We start from the raw sequence: 19,787 nt of genomic DNA, 5'->3' as shown, positions 1-19,787 counted from the left end.
TAAGCCAGGTTCGAATATGTGCTATCCCCGACAAAAGATTTCAATCATTTTATGTGGGGGTGCGTGAGAAGAGCAGTAGTCAATCCCTTATCATGGGTGGTAAGGTGCTATTTAGTGGCTGCCTTTCGTCTGGTCAGTAGTTCAAAGTTAAGTTATGTTTTTTTTTTTTTTATTAAGATAACTAAATCAGCGTTTACACATTTGACATGAAATAAAGTTGTTACACTATTCGGCATTTACTGTCTACTCGTTTATATTCACATAAATACATAATATCTAGAAATAATGGATATTTTTTTGTTTCTATATTGTGCCAACCCAAATACCACAGTGGTATGGTATGTCTCCGGACTCCTACTGTTAAAAACCGGGTTTCGATACTGGGGTGGGCAGAGTACAGCTCTGTGCTTAACTTCAAACAAACAAGCTGATAATTATAAAGTAATGGAGTAGTAATTTGAAAATGTTTTTGTTGAAAAAACCAAACTATTTACTAAAAGTATGATAATGTATAACGAAATAATCATGATATATCTAGTTAGATGAGAAAAATAGGCCTAATAAAATAACTCTGAATAAGGAATTTTCAGAAAATTTGTTTTCTATAATGAACTATCGATATTGTTGAATCCATTTCTAGCATCTAGTTCAGCATGTGATCCAGTCTGTGATTTCTATCTTACATAAATTAAAATGTCCTTGGTGGCTTTGCTATAAATACAAGTACCATTTACCCGATATTAAAACAAATATTAAAGTATATCATATACTGCTAAGATTATTATTAAAAGGTATACAGCATAACATTTTAACGTTTATTAGAAGCTCAGGATATAACTTTTCTGTTTTAGATATTCGCTCATAGCTTCACAAGTGTTAAACTTCTCTAACCGTTTCCTTCTCTGGTGTAGATTTGTTTTGGTTTTTGAATTTCGCGCAAAGGTACGCGAGGGCCATCTGCGCTAGCCGTCCCTAATTTAGCAGCGTAAGAGTAGAGGGAAGGAAGCTAGTCGTCACAACCCACCACGAACTCTTGGACTATTCGTTTACCAGTGAATAGCGGGATTGATCGTCACACGATAATGTCCCCACGGCTAAAAGGTCGAGCATGTTTGGAACCCGCGACCCTCAGATTACGAGTTGAGTGCGTTAACCTCCTGGCCATGCCAGGGCCTCTCTGGTATAGAAATGACAGACAGGCTGATATAATTGAGTAGTGGGATTTAAATATGACTCCTATAACGTACCCATGGAGTGTGATTTCAGTGAGCAAACTCGAACTTTGGACCAAAAGGATAACCGGCCTATCATAAATTCACATGGCTATTGACTGACTAACGGGACTCGATAAGTTCGTAAGATAAGTTCTTTTAAAACTTTGGATTCACCATTACACCATTACTATACTTTATCAAAAATACGTTAAGTTCCAGACTCATTATTTTATAAACTTACAACTGGCTTCAAAACACGAGACACGTTCAGATATTTGCTTTTATTTTAAATTTTTAATAAACTACCCGAATAAACAGGTTACAACAGAATGAAAGGTGGAATAACATGGAAGAGAATTATGTTCCTTTAACACTACTGGGCAATGTTATGTCCCGCGCAAAATGCAATCTTTAATTTTTAAATATATGGAGATATATGATTGATTTATTTCATATATCATCGGCATATTTTATTCAATTTGAGACAGAAACCATTTAGTAATTATAATGGATAAGACCATTTCAGATGTCTCGAACAGTTTGTCTTTACGTTAAGCGTCGCCAAACGATTATTTTGCGTGTCTTGTTTATTTTGTTACTTAACCAATTTGTCATTTTCATTTCAATTGTCTTTAATTAAACGTTTTGGGTTATTTCTATATTTTGTTTTGGTAGTTTATTATTTCTATACGAATATTTTTGATTTTGTTTAACACTTTTGCTGAAACCTTAAAATACTGAAGGCCTAACCTTACAAAAATAACAAATTAAATCTAGTGAAACATTTCCCTTCTGGCCAGACTTAGTATCTGTCTTTATGTGTGTATTAGGCCTAATGGAAGTTGTTATGACAGTTTAGTTAGGTTTGAAATTCGTGACGCCGTCACATATTACATTATATAACTATTTATAACTCGTTCGTTATCGTAATTAATCAGCCTTAATGGGTAAATGACGCAAAACAGGTTTTCCTAATTATTATTTTTCTAGAATAATTTTAGCTTAAAAGGAAATAACAAAGTACAGCCTACAGCGCTTATGAATAATTATGCAGAACATATGTATTTCAACAAACAACTAAGTAGCTTAACTTCTTCGTCTGAATGTTAAAACCCAACGTAGTTAGACTTTCTGATCTGATACTATGTTCGATTTATTATATTCATACTACTACGCACTAACACTTTCTGGTCTGACGCTGTTCTACCTACTGTTCTGGTGGTCCTGTTTGTTGGTCGTTGTTTATCGTGAATTTTGCTCCTGCTGGTTCCTTGCTATTTTGATCCTGCTTTCCAGGATATAATAACCTACTTTATATCTGGATCCCTATCTTTAGAAGAGTCTTTAACCTACAACTCTATATTATACTGTTAATTTGAGTAATATATTATAATTTAACATAGAAAACTGTAACTTGTGTTCCTTTAAAACCTGGAATTAATGGTGTTACCAGCCAAGTGTTCTAACTTACACTGTTATAAACCAAATGTTTTGACATTGTTACAAGTGTTCTAACTCACATTGTTACAAACCAAGTGTTCTAACTTACACTGTTATAACCTAAATGTTCTAACTGACATTGTTACAAATGTTCCATCCAATATTGTTATAAACCGTGTTCTAACTGACATTAGTACAAGCTAAATGTTCTAAATTACATTGTTATAAGCCAAGTGTTCCATCCAATATTGTTATAAACCAAATGTTGTAACTTACACTGGTATAAACCAAATGTTCTAACTGACATTGTTACAAGCCAAGTGTTTCATCCAATATTCTTATAAACCAAATGTTTTAACTGACATTGTTACAAGCCAAGTGTTTCATCCAATATTCTTATAAACCAAATGTTCTAACTGACATTGTTGCAAGACAAATGTTCTAACTGACATTGTTACAAGACACGTGTTCTACCTGACATTATTATAAACCAAGTATTCTAATTAAACTGTTATAAACCAAGTGTTCTACCTGACATTATTATAAACCAAGTATTCTAATTAAACTGTTATAAACCAAGTGTTCTACCTGACATTGTTATAAACCAAGTGTTCTACTGACATTGTTATAAGCCAAGTGTTCTACTGACATTATTATAAGTTAAATGTTCTATCTTACTTTGTTATAAACCAACGTTCCATCCAATATTGTTATAAACCAAATGTTCTATCTGACATTGTTATAAGCCAAGTGTTCCATCCAATATTGTTATAAACCAAGTATTCTAACTGACATTATTACAAGCTAAATGTTCTAACGTACATTGTTATAAGCCAAATGTTCCATTCAGTATTGCCATAAAGCAAATGTTCTAACTTGCATTGTTATAAGGCAAATGTTCTAACTTACATTATTATAAGCTAAATGTTCTAACTTACGTTGTTATAAGCCAAGTGTTCCATCCAATATTGTCATGAACCAAATGTTCTAACTTACATTGTTATAAGGCAAATGTTTTACCTAACATTGTTATAAACCAAGTGTTCTACTGACATTTTATAAGCCAAGTGTTCCATCCAATATTGTTATAAACCAAATGTTCTAACTTACATTTTTGCAAGGAAAATGTTCTAATTTACATTGTTATAAGAAAAATGTTCTAACTTACATTGTTATAAGGCAAATGTTCTACCTGACATTGTTGTAAACCAAGTGTTTTACCTGACAGTGTTATAAGCCAAGTGTTCTAACTTAATTGTTATAAACCAAGTGTTCTAACTGACATTGTTATAAACCAAGTGTTCTACCTGATATTGTTATAAGCCAAGTATTCTAACTGACATTATTACAAGCTAAATGTTCTAACTTACATTGTTATAAGCCAAGTGTTGCACCTGACATTGTTATCAGCGAAGTGTTCCATCCAATATTGTCATAAACCAAGTGTTCTAACTGACATTATTAAAAGCTAAATGTTCTATATCACATTGTTATAAGTCAAAAGTTCCATCCAATATTGTCATAAACCAAGTGTTCTATCTGACACTGTTATAAGCTAAGCGTTATAACTGACATTGTTATTAGCCATGTTTTCTTTTTATTACAATGGGTTTTAAAATTACTTTAGTTTTTATTTTGTAAATGTGAAACAAACTTAAAAAGATTATGTTTCTAAAATTCATTTTTTTGGAAGAGGAAATTCAAATAATGTAAGCACGATAACACACAAATGTTAAAGAGGAAACTCATACAATCTAGTCATGTAAGCACAAAAACACGCAGTGTGATTCTTTAAAAGCAAAGTTAACTAGTTGTATGTAACTTTCTTATAAAGTTCACCTGTAGACAAGAAGAAGAACGAACCCGACATCCACTAATTGACAACTGGAGTGAACCCGAGATGCAGTAATTAACAAAGAGGGTGAACTCGAGATGCACTAAATAACAACTAGAGTGGACCCGAGTTGCACTAAATAACAACTAGAGCGAACCAGAAATGCACTAAATAACAACTAGAGCGAACCCGAGATGCACTAAATAACAACTAGAGTGAATCAGAAATGCACTAAATAACAACTAGAGTGAACTTGAGATGCACAAAGTCACAACTAGAGTGAATCTGACATGCACTATGTAACCACTAAAGTGAACCCGTCAGACCCTACGTTACAACTAGATTGAACCCAACATGTACTATTGTAACAACTAGTGTTAACTATTGTAATAATTAGAGTGTAGTATTGTAACAACTAGAGTGTGCTATTATGACAACTAGAGTGAATTCGAATGGCACAAAGTAACAAATAGGTAGGTATGAGGTACAGTGAAGGTTTTGTTTCCCACGTGTAAGTCTCGCATCCTTTCCATTGGTTTAACTGTGCTGGAAGCCATGCTACCTCGGTGATCAAAAAATGGGATGCATTTCTTAACACAAGTAAATGTGTTTTCAGAACCCACTAGTTGACTTTCTTCTGAAAATGAATTTACTGTTTGTTATAAATACCAAAGTAAGAAGTATCTTCTCTGTAGGCCTGTCTTCGATCTGTTCATAACCCACTGATTTTATCTTGCCCTGCTCGTGTCATTTGGACTGGAAAGTAAAACACCTAGTATCCAACAGATGGCGGGACAGTTTAAGATTATGTAACACGTCTGTTCCCACGCGCCAGTGGACTGTTAATTCTTTCTGGCAACATCTCTATATTTGGAAGTTTTAAAACAAACTTTTCTTCACCCGGTAGGGGTCACCACGGGCGTTGCTTATATGACAAAGCATTACGAAATACTAACGTGTTACAAATTGTCGGCTTTGTTGAAGATTCACTCCGATGTATCAGGAGGTGTAACTTCTCGATCTTCCATACATAAATATATAAATACACATCTCTGTATACACAACCGTCTTAGGATTTATAGTTCATTCAAAGGATTACCTCCTACGGGTGAATCGCCTATTATTCAGTTTATCCTCTATACAAGGTCTTCTGAAATTGGAATGTTGATCTATCAGACCACCACTTGGGCTTTTCATTTCTCTTCGCTCTATTTTTAAACGGAACTATTTTCATATTCTGACGGGCGTCGTATAGTTTTCAATGTTCACAAAGTCATTTCGGAGCGGCATTTGTTCACAACCTACATACTGTAACATCCACTCAGTCAAACTACACATTTAATGAAGTTTCAGGTGAGTCGATCAAACCAAAACACTTTAAGTATATAACAGAACGTTCTAAATTATCACATACATATGTGTACAGTGTTACTAGTGTCACAATAACATAACAGTGATGTCGTGAATACACACACACAAAGACATATGTATATATAGGTGAACTTGGAAGTATATTTTAACATCATAATTTATCACAATAAATATATATATATAAAACTTTCAGTATATGAAAGAACGTACTGATAAATGTATTGACATGAACGTAAACGGATTTGGTAAGTAATATATTTTACTATTCAAAGAAGCTAACATTTAACGTTGAAACGACAGTATTGAACGTTTTTCTTACATGTAATAGAAGGTTGGTGTGAAACAGGAAGTTTGTGTAGTTAGAGTTAGAAGGTTAATGTTGAAAGTTTGTTTAACTATTGTAGAAGGTTAATATTGAATGTTTGTGTAACTATTGTAGATGGTTAATGTTGAATGTTTGTGTAGTTAGTGGTAGAGGGTAAATGATGAAGGTTTATGTAGCTAATGGTAGAAGGTTAATGTTGAAGATTTCTGTAACCATTGTAGAAGGTTAATTTTGAAGGTTTGTGTAGCTAGTGGTAGAAGGGTAATGTTGAATGTTTGTGTAACTATTGTAGAAGGTTAATGCTGAATTTCTGTGTAGCTAGTGTAGAGGGTTAATGATGAAGGTTTGTGTAGCTAATGGTAGAAGGTTAATGTTGAAGGTTTGTGGAACTAGTGCTAGAAAGTTAATGTTGAATGTTTGTGTAACTATTGTAGAAGGTTAATGTTGAATGTTTGTGTAGTTAGTGGTAGTAGATTAATGTTTAAAGTTTGTGTAGCTAGTGGTAGAAGGTTAATGGTGATGGTTTGTGTAGTTAGTGGTAGTAGATTAATGTTTAATTTTTGTGTAGCTAGTTGAAGAAAGTTAATGCTGATGGTTTGTGTAGTTAGTGGTAGTAGATTAATGTTTAAAGTTTGTGTTGTTAGTGGTAGAAGGTTAATGGTGATGGTTTGTGTAGTTAGTGGTAGTAGATTAATGTTGAAGGTTTGTGTAGCTAGTGGTAGAAGGTTAATGGTGATGGTTTGTGTAGCTAGTGGTAGAAAGTTAATGGTGATGGTTTGTGTAGCTAGTGGTAGAAGGTTAATGTTGAAGGTTTGTGTCGCTAGTGGTAGAATAATGAAAACATTGAACACGTGAATAAGCACCCCGCTAGTACAACGGTACGTCTACGGATTTACAACTCTAAAATCAGGGACTAGATTCCCCTCGGCGGGCTCAGCAGATTGCCTGATGTGGCTTTGTTATAAGAAAAACACACATGAATAAGTACTTCAAATAAATAAAGCATAGAACACGTGAATGAAGATTTAAGTAATTAAAATATTCAGCACGAAACAAGTATTTAAAATAATTTCGGTATTCCGAGCAAGAATTAATTAATTAATCAGCATGAAAATGAATAAGTTGCCTGTGTAAAGTATTGAATACACAAATAAATACTTGAAGTTATTACAGTATTGAATACACAAATAAATACTTGAAGCTATTAAAGTTTTGAATACACAAATAAATACTTGAAGTTAATAAAGTTTTGAATACACAAATAAATACTTGAAGTTATTAAAGTATTGAATACATAAATAAATAATTGAAGTTGATACGACGACAAACCAACCATGAAGACCAATGAGCTTTCTGAACTAGTCACGGATAAAGTGGTAGAGAAGGTTACAAGAAAATTTTAAAGTTACTAGTTATAACTTTTAGTAGAGTGAAGTCCAACATTGAGAAATGGTATGTGTTTCATACCATCCAGTGATAGAAACTTATAACGTCCACCGTTCGAACCCTCGAGTTATAAGGTTCTTATCACTTTATATTAAGATATCTTGAACTTACGAGTTTTTCTGTTTCTTACCACACAGATCAGTCCACCCTTTCAAACTAAGCAGCTGGACAAGCAGGAAACTGGTGATGGATGCAACTGTGAAGCCAACAGTTACCTTAAAATATTTGTAAAATTCCATGTTTGAGATGGAAGTCAGTGTTTATACGTCGACAATATTCGAGTACCTACATAAAGCTGGCATATGTGGGCGAATGGCAAGAAAGAAACCATCACTGAAAGAACAAATCGTATTAAATTTCGTATGAAGTTTACAACAAATCATTCAAATTATACTGCAGATACGTGGCAGAATGATTTGTAGTCAGACGAGACAAAAGTTGAGTTTTTTTGTCCAAATTCAAACCGTTGCATGCTCAACACAGGTCTTCACCCAATCAACTCTATCCCATCTGTCAAGCATGGTGGTGGCAGCATCATGTTATGATGGTACAGGTGAACCTAGAGGAAAACCTGCTTGGGTCAATCAAGAACCTAAAACTGGGTCAAAAATTAACATTTCAGCAGGACAACGACCTAAAGCTCAAGGAAACACCGGAGTGGTTTCAATAAAATAATGTGAATGTTCTGGACTGGTACAGTCAAAGTTCTGACTTGAATCCAACAGAAAATATTTGGCGAGACTTGATAATTGTAGTCCATCAACTTGTCTGGATTGGCCCAATTTTTCCAGGAAGAATGGACAGACATCATACCATCCTATTGTACAAAGATGGTGTTGACCAATCCATCTAAAAAGTAATAATAACCGAAAGTGCTTCCACTGACTTGTGTACCATCAGCATATTTCAGTTTGTATATTTTCTTTGTAGGTTTTGCTGACATTCAGCCTCTTACACACACAAGTGTTAAGTTTGATCATCTGAGTTTTGGATAAAACCAATCATTAACAAATTATTTACATTATTTTTCATCAAAGTATTGCATTACTGGTAGTGGTGAATACTTTTGCAAGGCATTATAAACTTAAAAATATCTTTTAAAGCTACATCGGGACCTATTTTGATGGTACTTACTAAAGAACCTTAGGTACCGCTTACTTATAGAAGATATATTGACGTCAATCAGGCTATTTTAATCATAAATAAAAATTAAAGTGACTAAAACACAAGCATGAGTAAGAAACTATCACACACTTCGTGACAGGGGGCTCTCATGTTTAATACTCTTGAATAGATGGACGTTCAGAACTATGACATTTCTTATTCAGAATTATGAAAGCGCGTGTTGCCAAGGTAACTGAATCAAACTTCCTGTTGCCCTGTATACGAGCAATTTGATACAAAAATAACTCCATTTTGTGTAGGAAAAACTTACAGTTGTTTTGTTAATATTATCTGAAAAGCAGTTATAATAAATACTTGAGAAAAATAACAGAATTTGTTACACGACACAATATTCACCATTGAAACAACCCAGAATAGAAGTATTAACGTTTCTTTTTTAAACTTTTTTATAACTTCTCGCACACAAAGCGAAGACCAAAACTAAACTAAAACCGAAGTTCAGTGATAAACTGAAGACGATATTTTAACATAAACTAGAGGAAAGGGCTCTGACAGTCACTCTTATAGCTCACTCAAGGCCGTAGAATGCGGAACGCGTTTTTATAGGAACGGGACGCTAATCTTAAACCTTCAGATTCACAGTTCCGGCACCTAATCACTAGACTACCACCATTTCAAATTAAGGTTAGAATCTAAAGGTGCCATATTTTTGAATTGAAAAATTACAATGTACTTTGATCCGTTATCTAAGGATGACATAAATTTAACTTATTAAATAAGTTGTACAGTTAATAAGTGAAGTTCATACTTATATATATATAAATGCATCGACAAATTAAACGCTTCAAACCGTTTCAAAGATGAATATTTGTAAAAAAAAAAGACAATCTTCATATTTTTCTTCAACTTGAAACAAGATCACAGTGCGCTAAGCTGCAACCGATAATTCGTCTCACTTGTTTGACCGCCAGAGGGCAACAAGGTGTGTCAGTTAAAAATGAGGCGATTTCGTTTGTTTTTGTTTTTTCTAGTGTTGTGACGTATCTTAGTTCGTGAAACAGAACATCTGTCAAAAATAAAACTTTTCAGCCCATAGAAACATGAAAAAAAATCTAAAGTGTCTCTCTTTCCACGTCCTGATCTAGTTAGACATCTGCACAATGACTTGTTTGTTTTTAAGTGGAAGAAAACACTACTTAACTTTCACAGGTGGAAGGGAATGTGAAGTAGCAATAACCCTAAATAACCACAACTTAATCACCATCAGGCCATCTTAAATGTCGTTAAGTTTAAACTGAGACAAGACTCTTAGAACAATATGTGGCTAACAAAAATGAAAAACAATATGGCTCTCTTGTATAGGCCTGCTAAAAAGAATGGCCCGAAATGAATCCCTGAAAGTTAGAAGTTAGGGCTAACCTTGCAAATGGAATAACGAAAGCAAAACTACTGATATATGACGTATATATACATATTACGTTAAAGAGTGAGTTTAGAAACAAAACAGTTCATTAAGTACGTGGTTCTAAAAATGAGAAATAAAAATGTTTTATTGTTCTGAGTCAACAATCTTTATAGATTTTTAGAATCGCCCTTATGGAGGACATTATTCCAGTTGTTTGTTTCTAAGAGAAAACTGTACAATTACATTTCTGCTCTGCCTCCACCGTAAGGTATCGAACCATGAATCTTAACTAACTATGAGTCATTGGAAGATTTTTTTAAATTATACAATTATAATTTTAAACAGAACTGCCTCATGAATTTTAAAATGGGATAATTATAAAGACGTAAATGTTTTGTAACTCGAAAGATAACTTCGCATTATGAAGGAACTTCTAATTTAGTTTGTTGTGTGATTTTAGTGCTTTTTTATTTTTAAATACTAAAACTTTTTGTTACAACTCTCCATCAGTCATAAGAGTAAAACCGTGTCACGGTTAATCTTACCTCACTTTTTCTATAGATCTATGTACGTGTCAAAATAAAGAACTAGTTAACAGGCTAATATCATACAATCTCAACAAGTCTCCACCTCTAGATAAGAGAGGCGAGTCTATTTGGTTACAAGGCGGTATTCAACTTGTTTCGCATAATTGTGCGCCAAATATGGTGACGAAAGAATGACGTCACAAATACAGGTGACATACCCGGGCAAGGCACCCAAACTGGAAAATTAAATCTGACATCTTCCGATACCTTACAAAGGTAGGGTTGAAGATTTGGCAAAATGCCAACACATGTTCAAATTAACGTGTTTAATGTTACTACAGATAAAACCTTGGAGGTGTTTTTTTTTCACACAGCTTTTATATTAATATCCTGCTTTGATTGGTTTGAAACAAAGAAATTGTTACACTGTATCACATTCATATGGATAAAACAGCAAAATATCTCACGATTAGAACTTTTATAAACAGATTTCTACAGTAACGAAACATCTGTTGATGGGTCACGAAAAGTACTGATTGTTTCTAATCAGGTTTATACTGAACCTACTACATGTGTTGGTACTGAACCTACTATACATGGTAATACTGAACCTATTACACATGGTTGTATGAAACCTACTATATATGGTTGTACTGAACCTACTATACATGGTTCTACTAACCGTATTACACATGGTTATACTGAACCTACTACACATGGTTGTGCTGAACCTACTACACATGGTTGTACTGAACCTGCCACACATGGTTATATTGAATCTATTACTTATCGTTTGTAAACTGGATATTTGAATATAGGTTTAAGGCTTCGCTTGTACGAGAAAAACCAAACAATGGTGTTAGAGGTATCATGATATAAACTGTTTTAAACACCTGGTATCATGATATAAATTGTTTTGAACGTCTGGTATCATGATACAAACTATTTTAAACACCTTGTATCATGATATAAACTGTTTTAAACACCTGGTATCGTGATATAAACTGTTTTAAACACCTGGTATCATGATATAAACTGTTTTAAGCACCTTGACCACTAACGCGGTTAATATGACCAGTGTTATACATATCTGAATCTTTACAATAGAAACTTTTAGTAATACTTGAAAGAAAATAGAAAAAAACAACAACACATTATACAACGTATTATATATGGACAACTTATGGGTAAAGGTTAGAGGTCAAGGTAAAGTAAGTTCAAGTTATTTATAAAATTACTGTGTCTGACCAAAGTCCAGCATTTCACCAGGGTGATCATTGTTTTTCTTCTATAGATAGACTTGGCGTAACTTGCAGATTTATGTTTCGAGGATTTGAAAGTAGGTGGCAATAAATTTAATTTTTCGGATGGTCTTATCCATGCGTGAATGAAAAGGACTATAATCAAACATTCTGTTGGCCAAAGGGAAGAAATCACGATTCATCTTTCATCGCTGTTCGTTTGCTGGTACACTCATCTTTATTAAAGCCATCTTCCATGTTTTACTTTTTAGGTGTGTACATTTTGTTGAATACAAAGAAAAAAACATAACTTATCAGCCATGATTTCGATGAACAGTTCAACCGCAGTAGTGACGAATAAGGAGATATCTGATGAACGTTTGGAATAATCTCTCTAGCTTAAAAAAAACAAACTTATCTTGTTTTAATTCTTTCTCATTGGCTGTGCAGATACATTTACTACTGTCCTTATAAATATTTATGTTAGTACATTAACTTCTGTTTACCTTGTCTGTAATTCTAATTTTGTGTTTACTATATAGATTTGTTGAAGATAGAATGTGTATATTCCGTAACTTTGGTGGCAGTATTGAATACCATTAGACGAGGTTTCCGCCTTACGAATCTGTCGTTAGTGTATTATACAATAGTATTTAGGGTAGTGTTACACAATGGTGGTATTTAGGGTACTGTTATACAGTGGTATTTAAGGTACGTTATACAATGGTATTTAGGGTACTGTTATGTAATGGTATTTAGGGAACTGTTATACAATAACATTAAACCTACTTTTCTAATATTTTTCGGTATTCCCATTAGATGTTACATCAGTTTTCGAGTATGTGTTTCTTTTAGTAAAACCACACTGGGCTGTTTACTCTTGCCACTGAGGGGAATCGAACCTCTGATTAGAAATCTGTAAAGTTACCGCTATGTTGGAAATGAATATGTTATTGTTGTTATTACATATAACTTTGAAAAAGTACTCATGTAGGTTAATGTGCCATATAATGAATGATAACAAAGCAGGTGATAAACATATTTTACACCTAACCAGAAATACTAAACAAAGATCCCCCGTGGGATTTGTTGCACTTAGCCAACTGCCGTTACATAATATTTTTTTTCCTTATGGTAAGACTGATTTGTAGTTTTATTATTCAATCTACAGTTGAACGAAGATTTCCAGTTTCTTATTATTTATGTGTTGTTGGTGTTTTTCTTGTATGGCGTACAGTTTTCCTTAATTTTGAGCTGACAATGTGTGTGGATGTGTTTTCCTATCGAAAAGTCACTTAGAGATCTCTGCTGTGTCCACCGATGGGAATCAAACCCTCTAAAGACTTGCCGCTGTCTCACGAGGGAACAAAGCTAACCGACTAGTCATCTCCACCCATCACCATCTATTATTGTCTGACTGAATAAGAGGGTTTGACAGTTACTCTTATAACACACCTACAGACCCAAAGTGTGAAGTACGTTCATGCGTTGCTCCTCGAATTCACACTGGATTAATTAATTTATAATTGTTGTGATCGGAATTAATTTTATTATGCCTGGTGTTGGTGTGACTTCGGTCTTTACATTCAGTATTTATAATGTTGAATGAAGTTGTTTTTATTATAAACTTAGTTATTGTGTCTAGCACATTTTCATCTTTACAACTGAATCATAGGAATATTTTAAAAACATGTATATTTTTGATTGTTTCTTGAATTTCGCGCAAAGCTACATGATGGCTATCTGTGTTAGCCACCCCTAATTTAACATTGTAAGACTAGAGTGAAGGCAGCTAGTCATCACCACCCACCGCCAACTCTTGGGCTACTCTTTTTACCAACGAATAGTGGGATTGACTGTAACATTATAACGCCCCCACAGCTGAAAGGGCGAACATGTTTGGTGTGACGGGGATTCGAATCTGCGACCATCAAATTGCGAGTCGAGTGGCTTAACCACCTGGTCATACCGAAGCCTGATATTTTGAGAAAAATAAGTCACTAAATAAGTATTGCTACAACATATGACAGTTTCTGTTTGATAACTACAACAGAAAAGATATAGTTGGAATATTTAAAAACACAATAAAAAGAACTGTTTATATTCATATAGGAAGAAAGATTTAGTAAGAAAACCATATTTTAAATCACAAGGTTTGTTAGGTCATCCATTAATCTTTCATCGACTTCTTTACTAACATATTCCTCTAATTTCGATAAATAAAATCCGTTCAGTTTCTTAAAGGTCAGCGGTTTAATTTATTAGTCATGACTGTTTAAGATCGTTTGACCTCTTGAAATTTGCTGCCCGTGCCATTGCAGTCAAACGCTCATGTAATATCCATTATTATTTTATTTTTGAACTTGTCTCACTAAAGTTAAATATCGTTAAAAGTCTTACCTGTAGCTATTTCTCAAATAGCAAATTTCTAAAACTTCCGCTGTGCGCGTGCCTCCCTCCTCCGCGCGTCACCCACGCGTTGCACACAAGCCTGACGTTACACGCTCGTTGAATGGAAGCTACCTTCACGCTTCTCCCACACCAACGCAAATGCCGCGCGCGCACATCTCAAATTATTAAGTAGCTCAGTCGATCATTTGTTCAGTGGTCTATACCTGGTATGAGTTCATCAAGACATTTTTCATCTTACGCTTGCCGAACACTTATAGATTTCGTTTCACCAGCTAGAGCTAACCTGACTCGACCCGCGTGCTTATTACCATAAGTGTGATCTCAACGATGTTCATCACCGTCTCGAGTGACGAAAGTCTCTAGCATGGCCTTGGAAAGCCTCACAACCAATGAAACAAGCTTTTTTAAAGCGCTGTTTATTGCGCGGGACAGCTATCAACATACTACTGACAACCTAACACATGCCTTTTGCCCTTTTCCACACCGTTTCGAAGAATCTACCCATGTGCCCTCGTGCTGTCAAGTCGACACATTAAGACCTCGGTAAGTTACCTTTCGTGAGGAGTGAAACAGGTCAAATGGCACTAATGTAATAAACTTTGACCAAAACCTACTGTTAGATGTTCATAGGTTTGAAATGAACGAAACGAGTGATTTACAGCGAAACAGGAAACACATGACAGTATCTTTGTCAAATATTGTTAGGAACGTTTCGTTATTTCCTAACAGACAGACATTAGTGCCTTTGTAAAAATACAGTAACGAACGTTCCATTATTTCCCAATAAGCAGACAATATATTCTTAAAATACAGTAATGAACGTTCCATTATTTCCTAACAAACAGACAATAGATTTGTAAAATGCAGTAACGAACGTTCCATTATTTCCGAACATACAGACAATATATTCGTAAAATACAGTAACGAACGTTCCATTATTTCCCAATAGGCAGACAATATATTCTTAAAATACAGTAATGAACGTTCCATTATTTCCTAACAAACAGACAATAGATTTGTAAAATACAGTAACGAACGTTCCATTATTTCCGAACATACAGACAATATATTCGTAAAATACAGTAACGAACGTTCCATTATTTCCCAATAGGCAGACAATATATTCTTAAAATACAGTAATGAACGTTCCATTATTTCCGAACAGACAGACAATAGGCTTGTAAAATACAGAAACGAACGTTCCATTATTTCCGAACATACAGACAATATATTCGTAAAATATAGTAATGAACGTTCTATTATTTCCGAACAGACAGAGAGTGGTTGTAATTCAGATGTTAAGTAAATCTAATGTATAAACTACTAATTTGTGTACATGTAAAATACTAGTTTAATTGTTGTTAAACAATTCTCAGTAAACAGTGTGTAAACTTCACACTATAAAGATTGTTGTGCTTATTGGATTAGATGTCGAGCTGTCAATTCGAGGGATAACGGTAAACTTCCCGTTGATAAAAAGCGCGTTCCGAACTTTGTGGCCTAAGGTGCGTTACAAGACTGACAGTCAGGTTTCAATATTCGACCAGGGTGGCTAGACTCAGACCAGTTATATCTCTATCACTTTAAAAATGGTTAACACACTAGGCCTTGTGAACAAACATCATTGTTGACTCGATAGAATTCTTTCTTTATTTATATGTCCGCCTATAAAAATATGATTAAATTTGTCTTACTACTATTAAATATAAATTATCATATTATATACAGCGATTAAAATGTGATAACGACATTTGTAATACCTTCTGTTATTTCAACTTGTCCAGGAACTTTCTTCGAAGTAAACCTCTTGATTTTATATTTTCCATGGAAAATGTGTCCAACCTGAGCGTGACCAACACGTGAGCGCACCTGAGACATAAAATACTTCATATAGATTCTAAATAATTCGAAATAAACTCCTTACAACAGAATAACTGGAAAAGTTTGACTTGGTTAAAATCCAGCAGCGACCAAAATCATCAACGAACGGCCTTACTGGTCATCAGAACTGTCTTTAATATAACTCCTTTATGACTATACTAATTATATAAGTCTAAGAATTTTTTATAACCAAGTTCGTATCACCAACACACCTTTCTCTTCATTTATAATCCTATCATTATATGACAACAACATTGTGATTGTTCCGTAGATATATCGAACTTTGCTGATCTATATAAAACTTACTAGAAAACTGTAGTCTTTCGTTTACTTTTCAAAAACCAATAAATATTTGCTTTGTCTTATACGTATCTTATCATATTTGTTTTTAGGTTCTACACTTTGTAATACTCTAAATTCCAAATGATTTAGTCTTTAGTTAAACTTGAATTGGATGTGCCTTAGTGATTGCGTGTAAATTTGTGAATCCGAGAGTTAACGGTTCGCGTCCCGTGTCATAAAATTGCGCTCATAAAATTTGAGTTGTGGATAGATGTCAGTGCCAGTATTGGACTAAACTAACCTAAGAGGTGGAGGTAAGTGCTGGTTACATCTCCTCTAGCTTATGAGATATTAAGAAGGAAAAACTAGCGCGAATAACCTTCGTGTTGTATCAAAACTCATTTCGAGTTTTCAGCACAACGCCGTATTCCGAAACGAATGAGTCTTTGTCATCACGATTAGTAGCCTATATGATCACAAAAGTGTAATCAGTAAGTTAATGATTAGTTCAAACGGACTAATGATTAGTAGTTAAAGAGACAGATATTACTAATTAGGTTTAATAACTATACCGATTAATATAGTACATTTTTATAGTGAACACTTAAAGGATATTTCTTTGTTTGTTTTACTTCAAAGCTACATAATGTATTGTCTGAATTCTGTTCTCCACGAGTTTCACCACCAGAATTAAACATTTATACCTGACCACACTAGTGGACATTCACTTTAGAAGTTAGAAAAGTGTTTTTTAGATATTCAGTGATTTTCATAAATGATCGTTTAGTAACTTAGTATTTTGAGAGTATTTTCATGCCCTCGTAATTGTATAAATCATTTCTCTGACTTAGCAATTTTTTGAAATATTATAAAAGATGCTATTGCTCAACAAAATAATCAAATACTCAGTAATGATAAAAATAATTTTACTGCCCTAATATTTTTAAAAAGTAATCTTCAATGATCAGCTACCTTATCCTCTTTTTAAGGGACTCGATGTTTATAAAAAAGTGATATAATAACTTGAGATAAATTTATTTGGCGACTTCTATATATTATATTCAAAGGAACGTAACTTTGGTGTCAATTAGGGTTAAGATTAAAAGTACAGTTATCTGAACAACCAGGATATGTTAAGTGTCACGTTAATACGTATGCCAGCCAATAAAAAAAAGAACATCGTTCTGAGTACACTTTATTAAATCTGTCATCTTAACGACAACACGTGATCGTTTCTTTAAACAACGAAATAGATGATTCTAGATTCGTGAGGACCGACGGGTCCAGAATGTTTTTCCTGGCCTTTGAATGGTCCAAGCACGCCGTGTAATTCATTGTGTGCCAACATATCGATTAAACAATATTTACTTATTCTAGAAATATTAGCTGTCGAACATAAATATGTTAGAAACTCCAAAGACAATAGAATAATTTCCTGAAAGATTAAAAATATATAATGTTTATCAAGAGCATTGTTCAAATGTTTTACAAAAGTACGAACCGTAAAAAAATTACAAACTACCACAGAGGTTAAACTTAACCATTATGTCTCACTTGGATACGGACACTAATAGCTGCTGTCGTGGCCTTAAACTACCATGGCAACAACACTAAAATTAATTGGAATAACGGATTGGATTCATCTTCTGCAAGTGTAAAGCTCCGGAACTTCGTGTTAACGATGACATCCGAAGATCGTTCGGCAGCGCTCGCCTCAAAAAGGTACTGGCGTAGTTCGAGCACATGACGACATCATGACGTTTTACTTTCGGAAGACTTCGGTTCTCTCGCTACCATATATGGGCAATGCGTAGCGTGAAGTTTATAGTTTGTTAAAACGACGTGTTTCTGGAGTTTTAATTGCAGTGGTAAATATTAACTAAATTCTCCACATTGATGGTTTCTAATTTATAGAACAGATGGTTTAAGTTTTGGACTACTTTTTCTCATTAAATCCAGCGATATCCTAAGCATGTGCAGTGTAGATGTGAAAGACGGCGTGCACTTAGCAAATAAAAAAAAAAAGGAAAGAAACGACGACTAATCAACGGCAGTTATCTTTTTTAGTTTCAACGTCATTTTGACGTCGACCAAACGTAGGCAGGCTGAAACTGGTATGATTGGCTGAGTGATAGGTTCCGGTTCCCAAATATGGAAGAGACCACGCAGCGACCTTCATTCATGTGGTTTGTTTCATTGATTTGACGTTTAACAAAGTACAACTAGAAACGAGGACAGAAGCAGACAGAGTCGGGCTTTCCACATGGTAACAGTTGAAATGGTGAATCCTCTTCTAGAGTCGATTGTCAAACAGCCTATTGACAAGTAAACAGCCGTTTCGGAAAGATAGGGGCACGTGCTGGTGTTTTTTTTACTAGTCCGGCTGTGGAGGTTTCCACGGAAACCCCTTGAGAAACTTAGCATGATTATGAACGTTTTGGATAGCCTCTCTCGTACAGTTGTGGACAGTCACTGTTTCCCTCACACTTACTTCTTAAAGCTGAATACTCCGAAGTCCGTAGCGGGTACAGACTCTCCCTGGAGATCTCCCGGCTCTTCTAGTGAGGCGATGCCGGATATTTTCAAAACTCCGATATCTACCGGAAACAGTTTCTTTCATCCCGAAGAACTAGCTCTCTACGCTCTTTCTACTCCAGGTAAGATCACACTTAGAGTACTTCCTAACCCATTGGAGGCCATCAAATAACTGACCCAGAACAACCCGCAATTCTTCTCAGTTCAAGTTTTCTATTCGCTAGAAATTAAGTTTTCGTCTCAAAAAACGTAATACAACGGCAAGTTATAGTTGAAGAAGCCGTATACTGAACAGGTGGCAATTAGGATAGCATCAGTATTGCTCACTTCGTCCCACAGACTTTAGCGGAAAGTGAGGTTGGGCTGGGCTGCACTGAAACATAAGTGACCTACATTGTTTTGTCATTATCACTGAGTGACCATCCAGATGAAAAAAGTCTCAATTAAATTTACATTAACCTTGTCTCGATCGAGAAAATAAAGACGCGGATACGCCCTTAGGACTCCGGCATTGCCACGCGCAGTTCACGATCGCGTTAAAAGCGATGACGTAGAATCTGATGACGTTTCTGCGCAAATTAAATGCGCATGCTGGACAGAAATATTTTACTCTTTAATATGACTGTATTTTATAAAAAAATATTAAACCATTAACAGTCCTATAATGAAATAAATTTTTAAATTTAAAAGTAAATCACCAGATTTTATTGTAGCAGTAAATCTATGATTCGATTCTCAACACTTTCCCT

At 34.5% G+C, this 19,787-nt stretch overlaps 1 protein-coding gene and 1 long non-coding RNA gene across 2 annotated transcripts in view; one reads left to right on the top strand and one right to left on the bottom strand.

Moving 5' to 3' along the window:
* LOC143257311 (uncharacterized) overlaps positions 1–14,699 on the bottom strand; it is a 48,059-nt gene extending 33,360 nt beyond the window's left edge. Inside the window, exon 1 of the long non-coding RNA XR_013031781.1 lies at positions 14,329–14,699. This is a non-coding gene — a long non-coding RNA (uncharacterized LOC143257311). The remainder of the gene's footprint in view (positions 1–14,328) is intronic.
* Positions 14,700–18,437: 3,738 nt separating this feature from the next.
* Positions 18,438–19,787, top strand: part of LOC143257309 (uncharacterized) — a 39,506-nt gene continuing 38,156 nt past the window's right edge. Inside the window, exon 1 of the mRNA XM_076515759.1 lies at positions 18,438–19,160. Coding sequence (XP_076371874.1) covers positions 18,926–19,160 — 235 coding nt within the window. The 5' untranslated portion in view covers positions 18,438–18,925. The remainder of the gene's footprint in view (positions 19,161–19,787) is intronic.

The sequence above is a fragment of the Tachypleus tridentatus genome, chromosome 7 (assembly GCF_004210375.1).
Source record: "Tachypleus tridentatus isolate NWPU-2018 chromosome 7, ASM421037v1, whole genome shotgun sequence".
Taxonomy (NCBI): Eukaryota; Metazoa; Arthropoda; class Merostomata; order Xiphosura; family Limulidae; genus Tachypleus; species Tachypleus tridentatus.
Note: the sequence above shows the minus strand (reverse complement) of the source record. Positions and strands in the feature narration are given on the sequence as shown.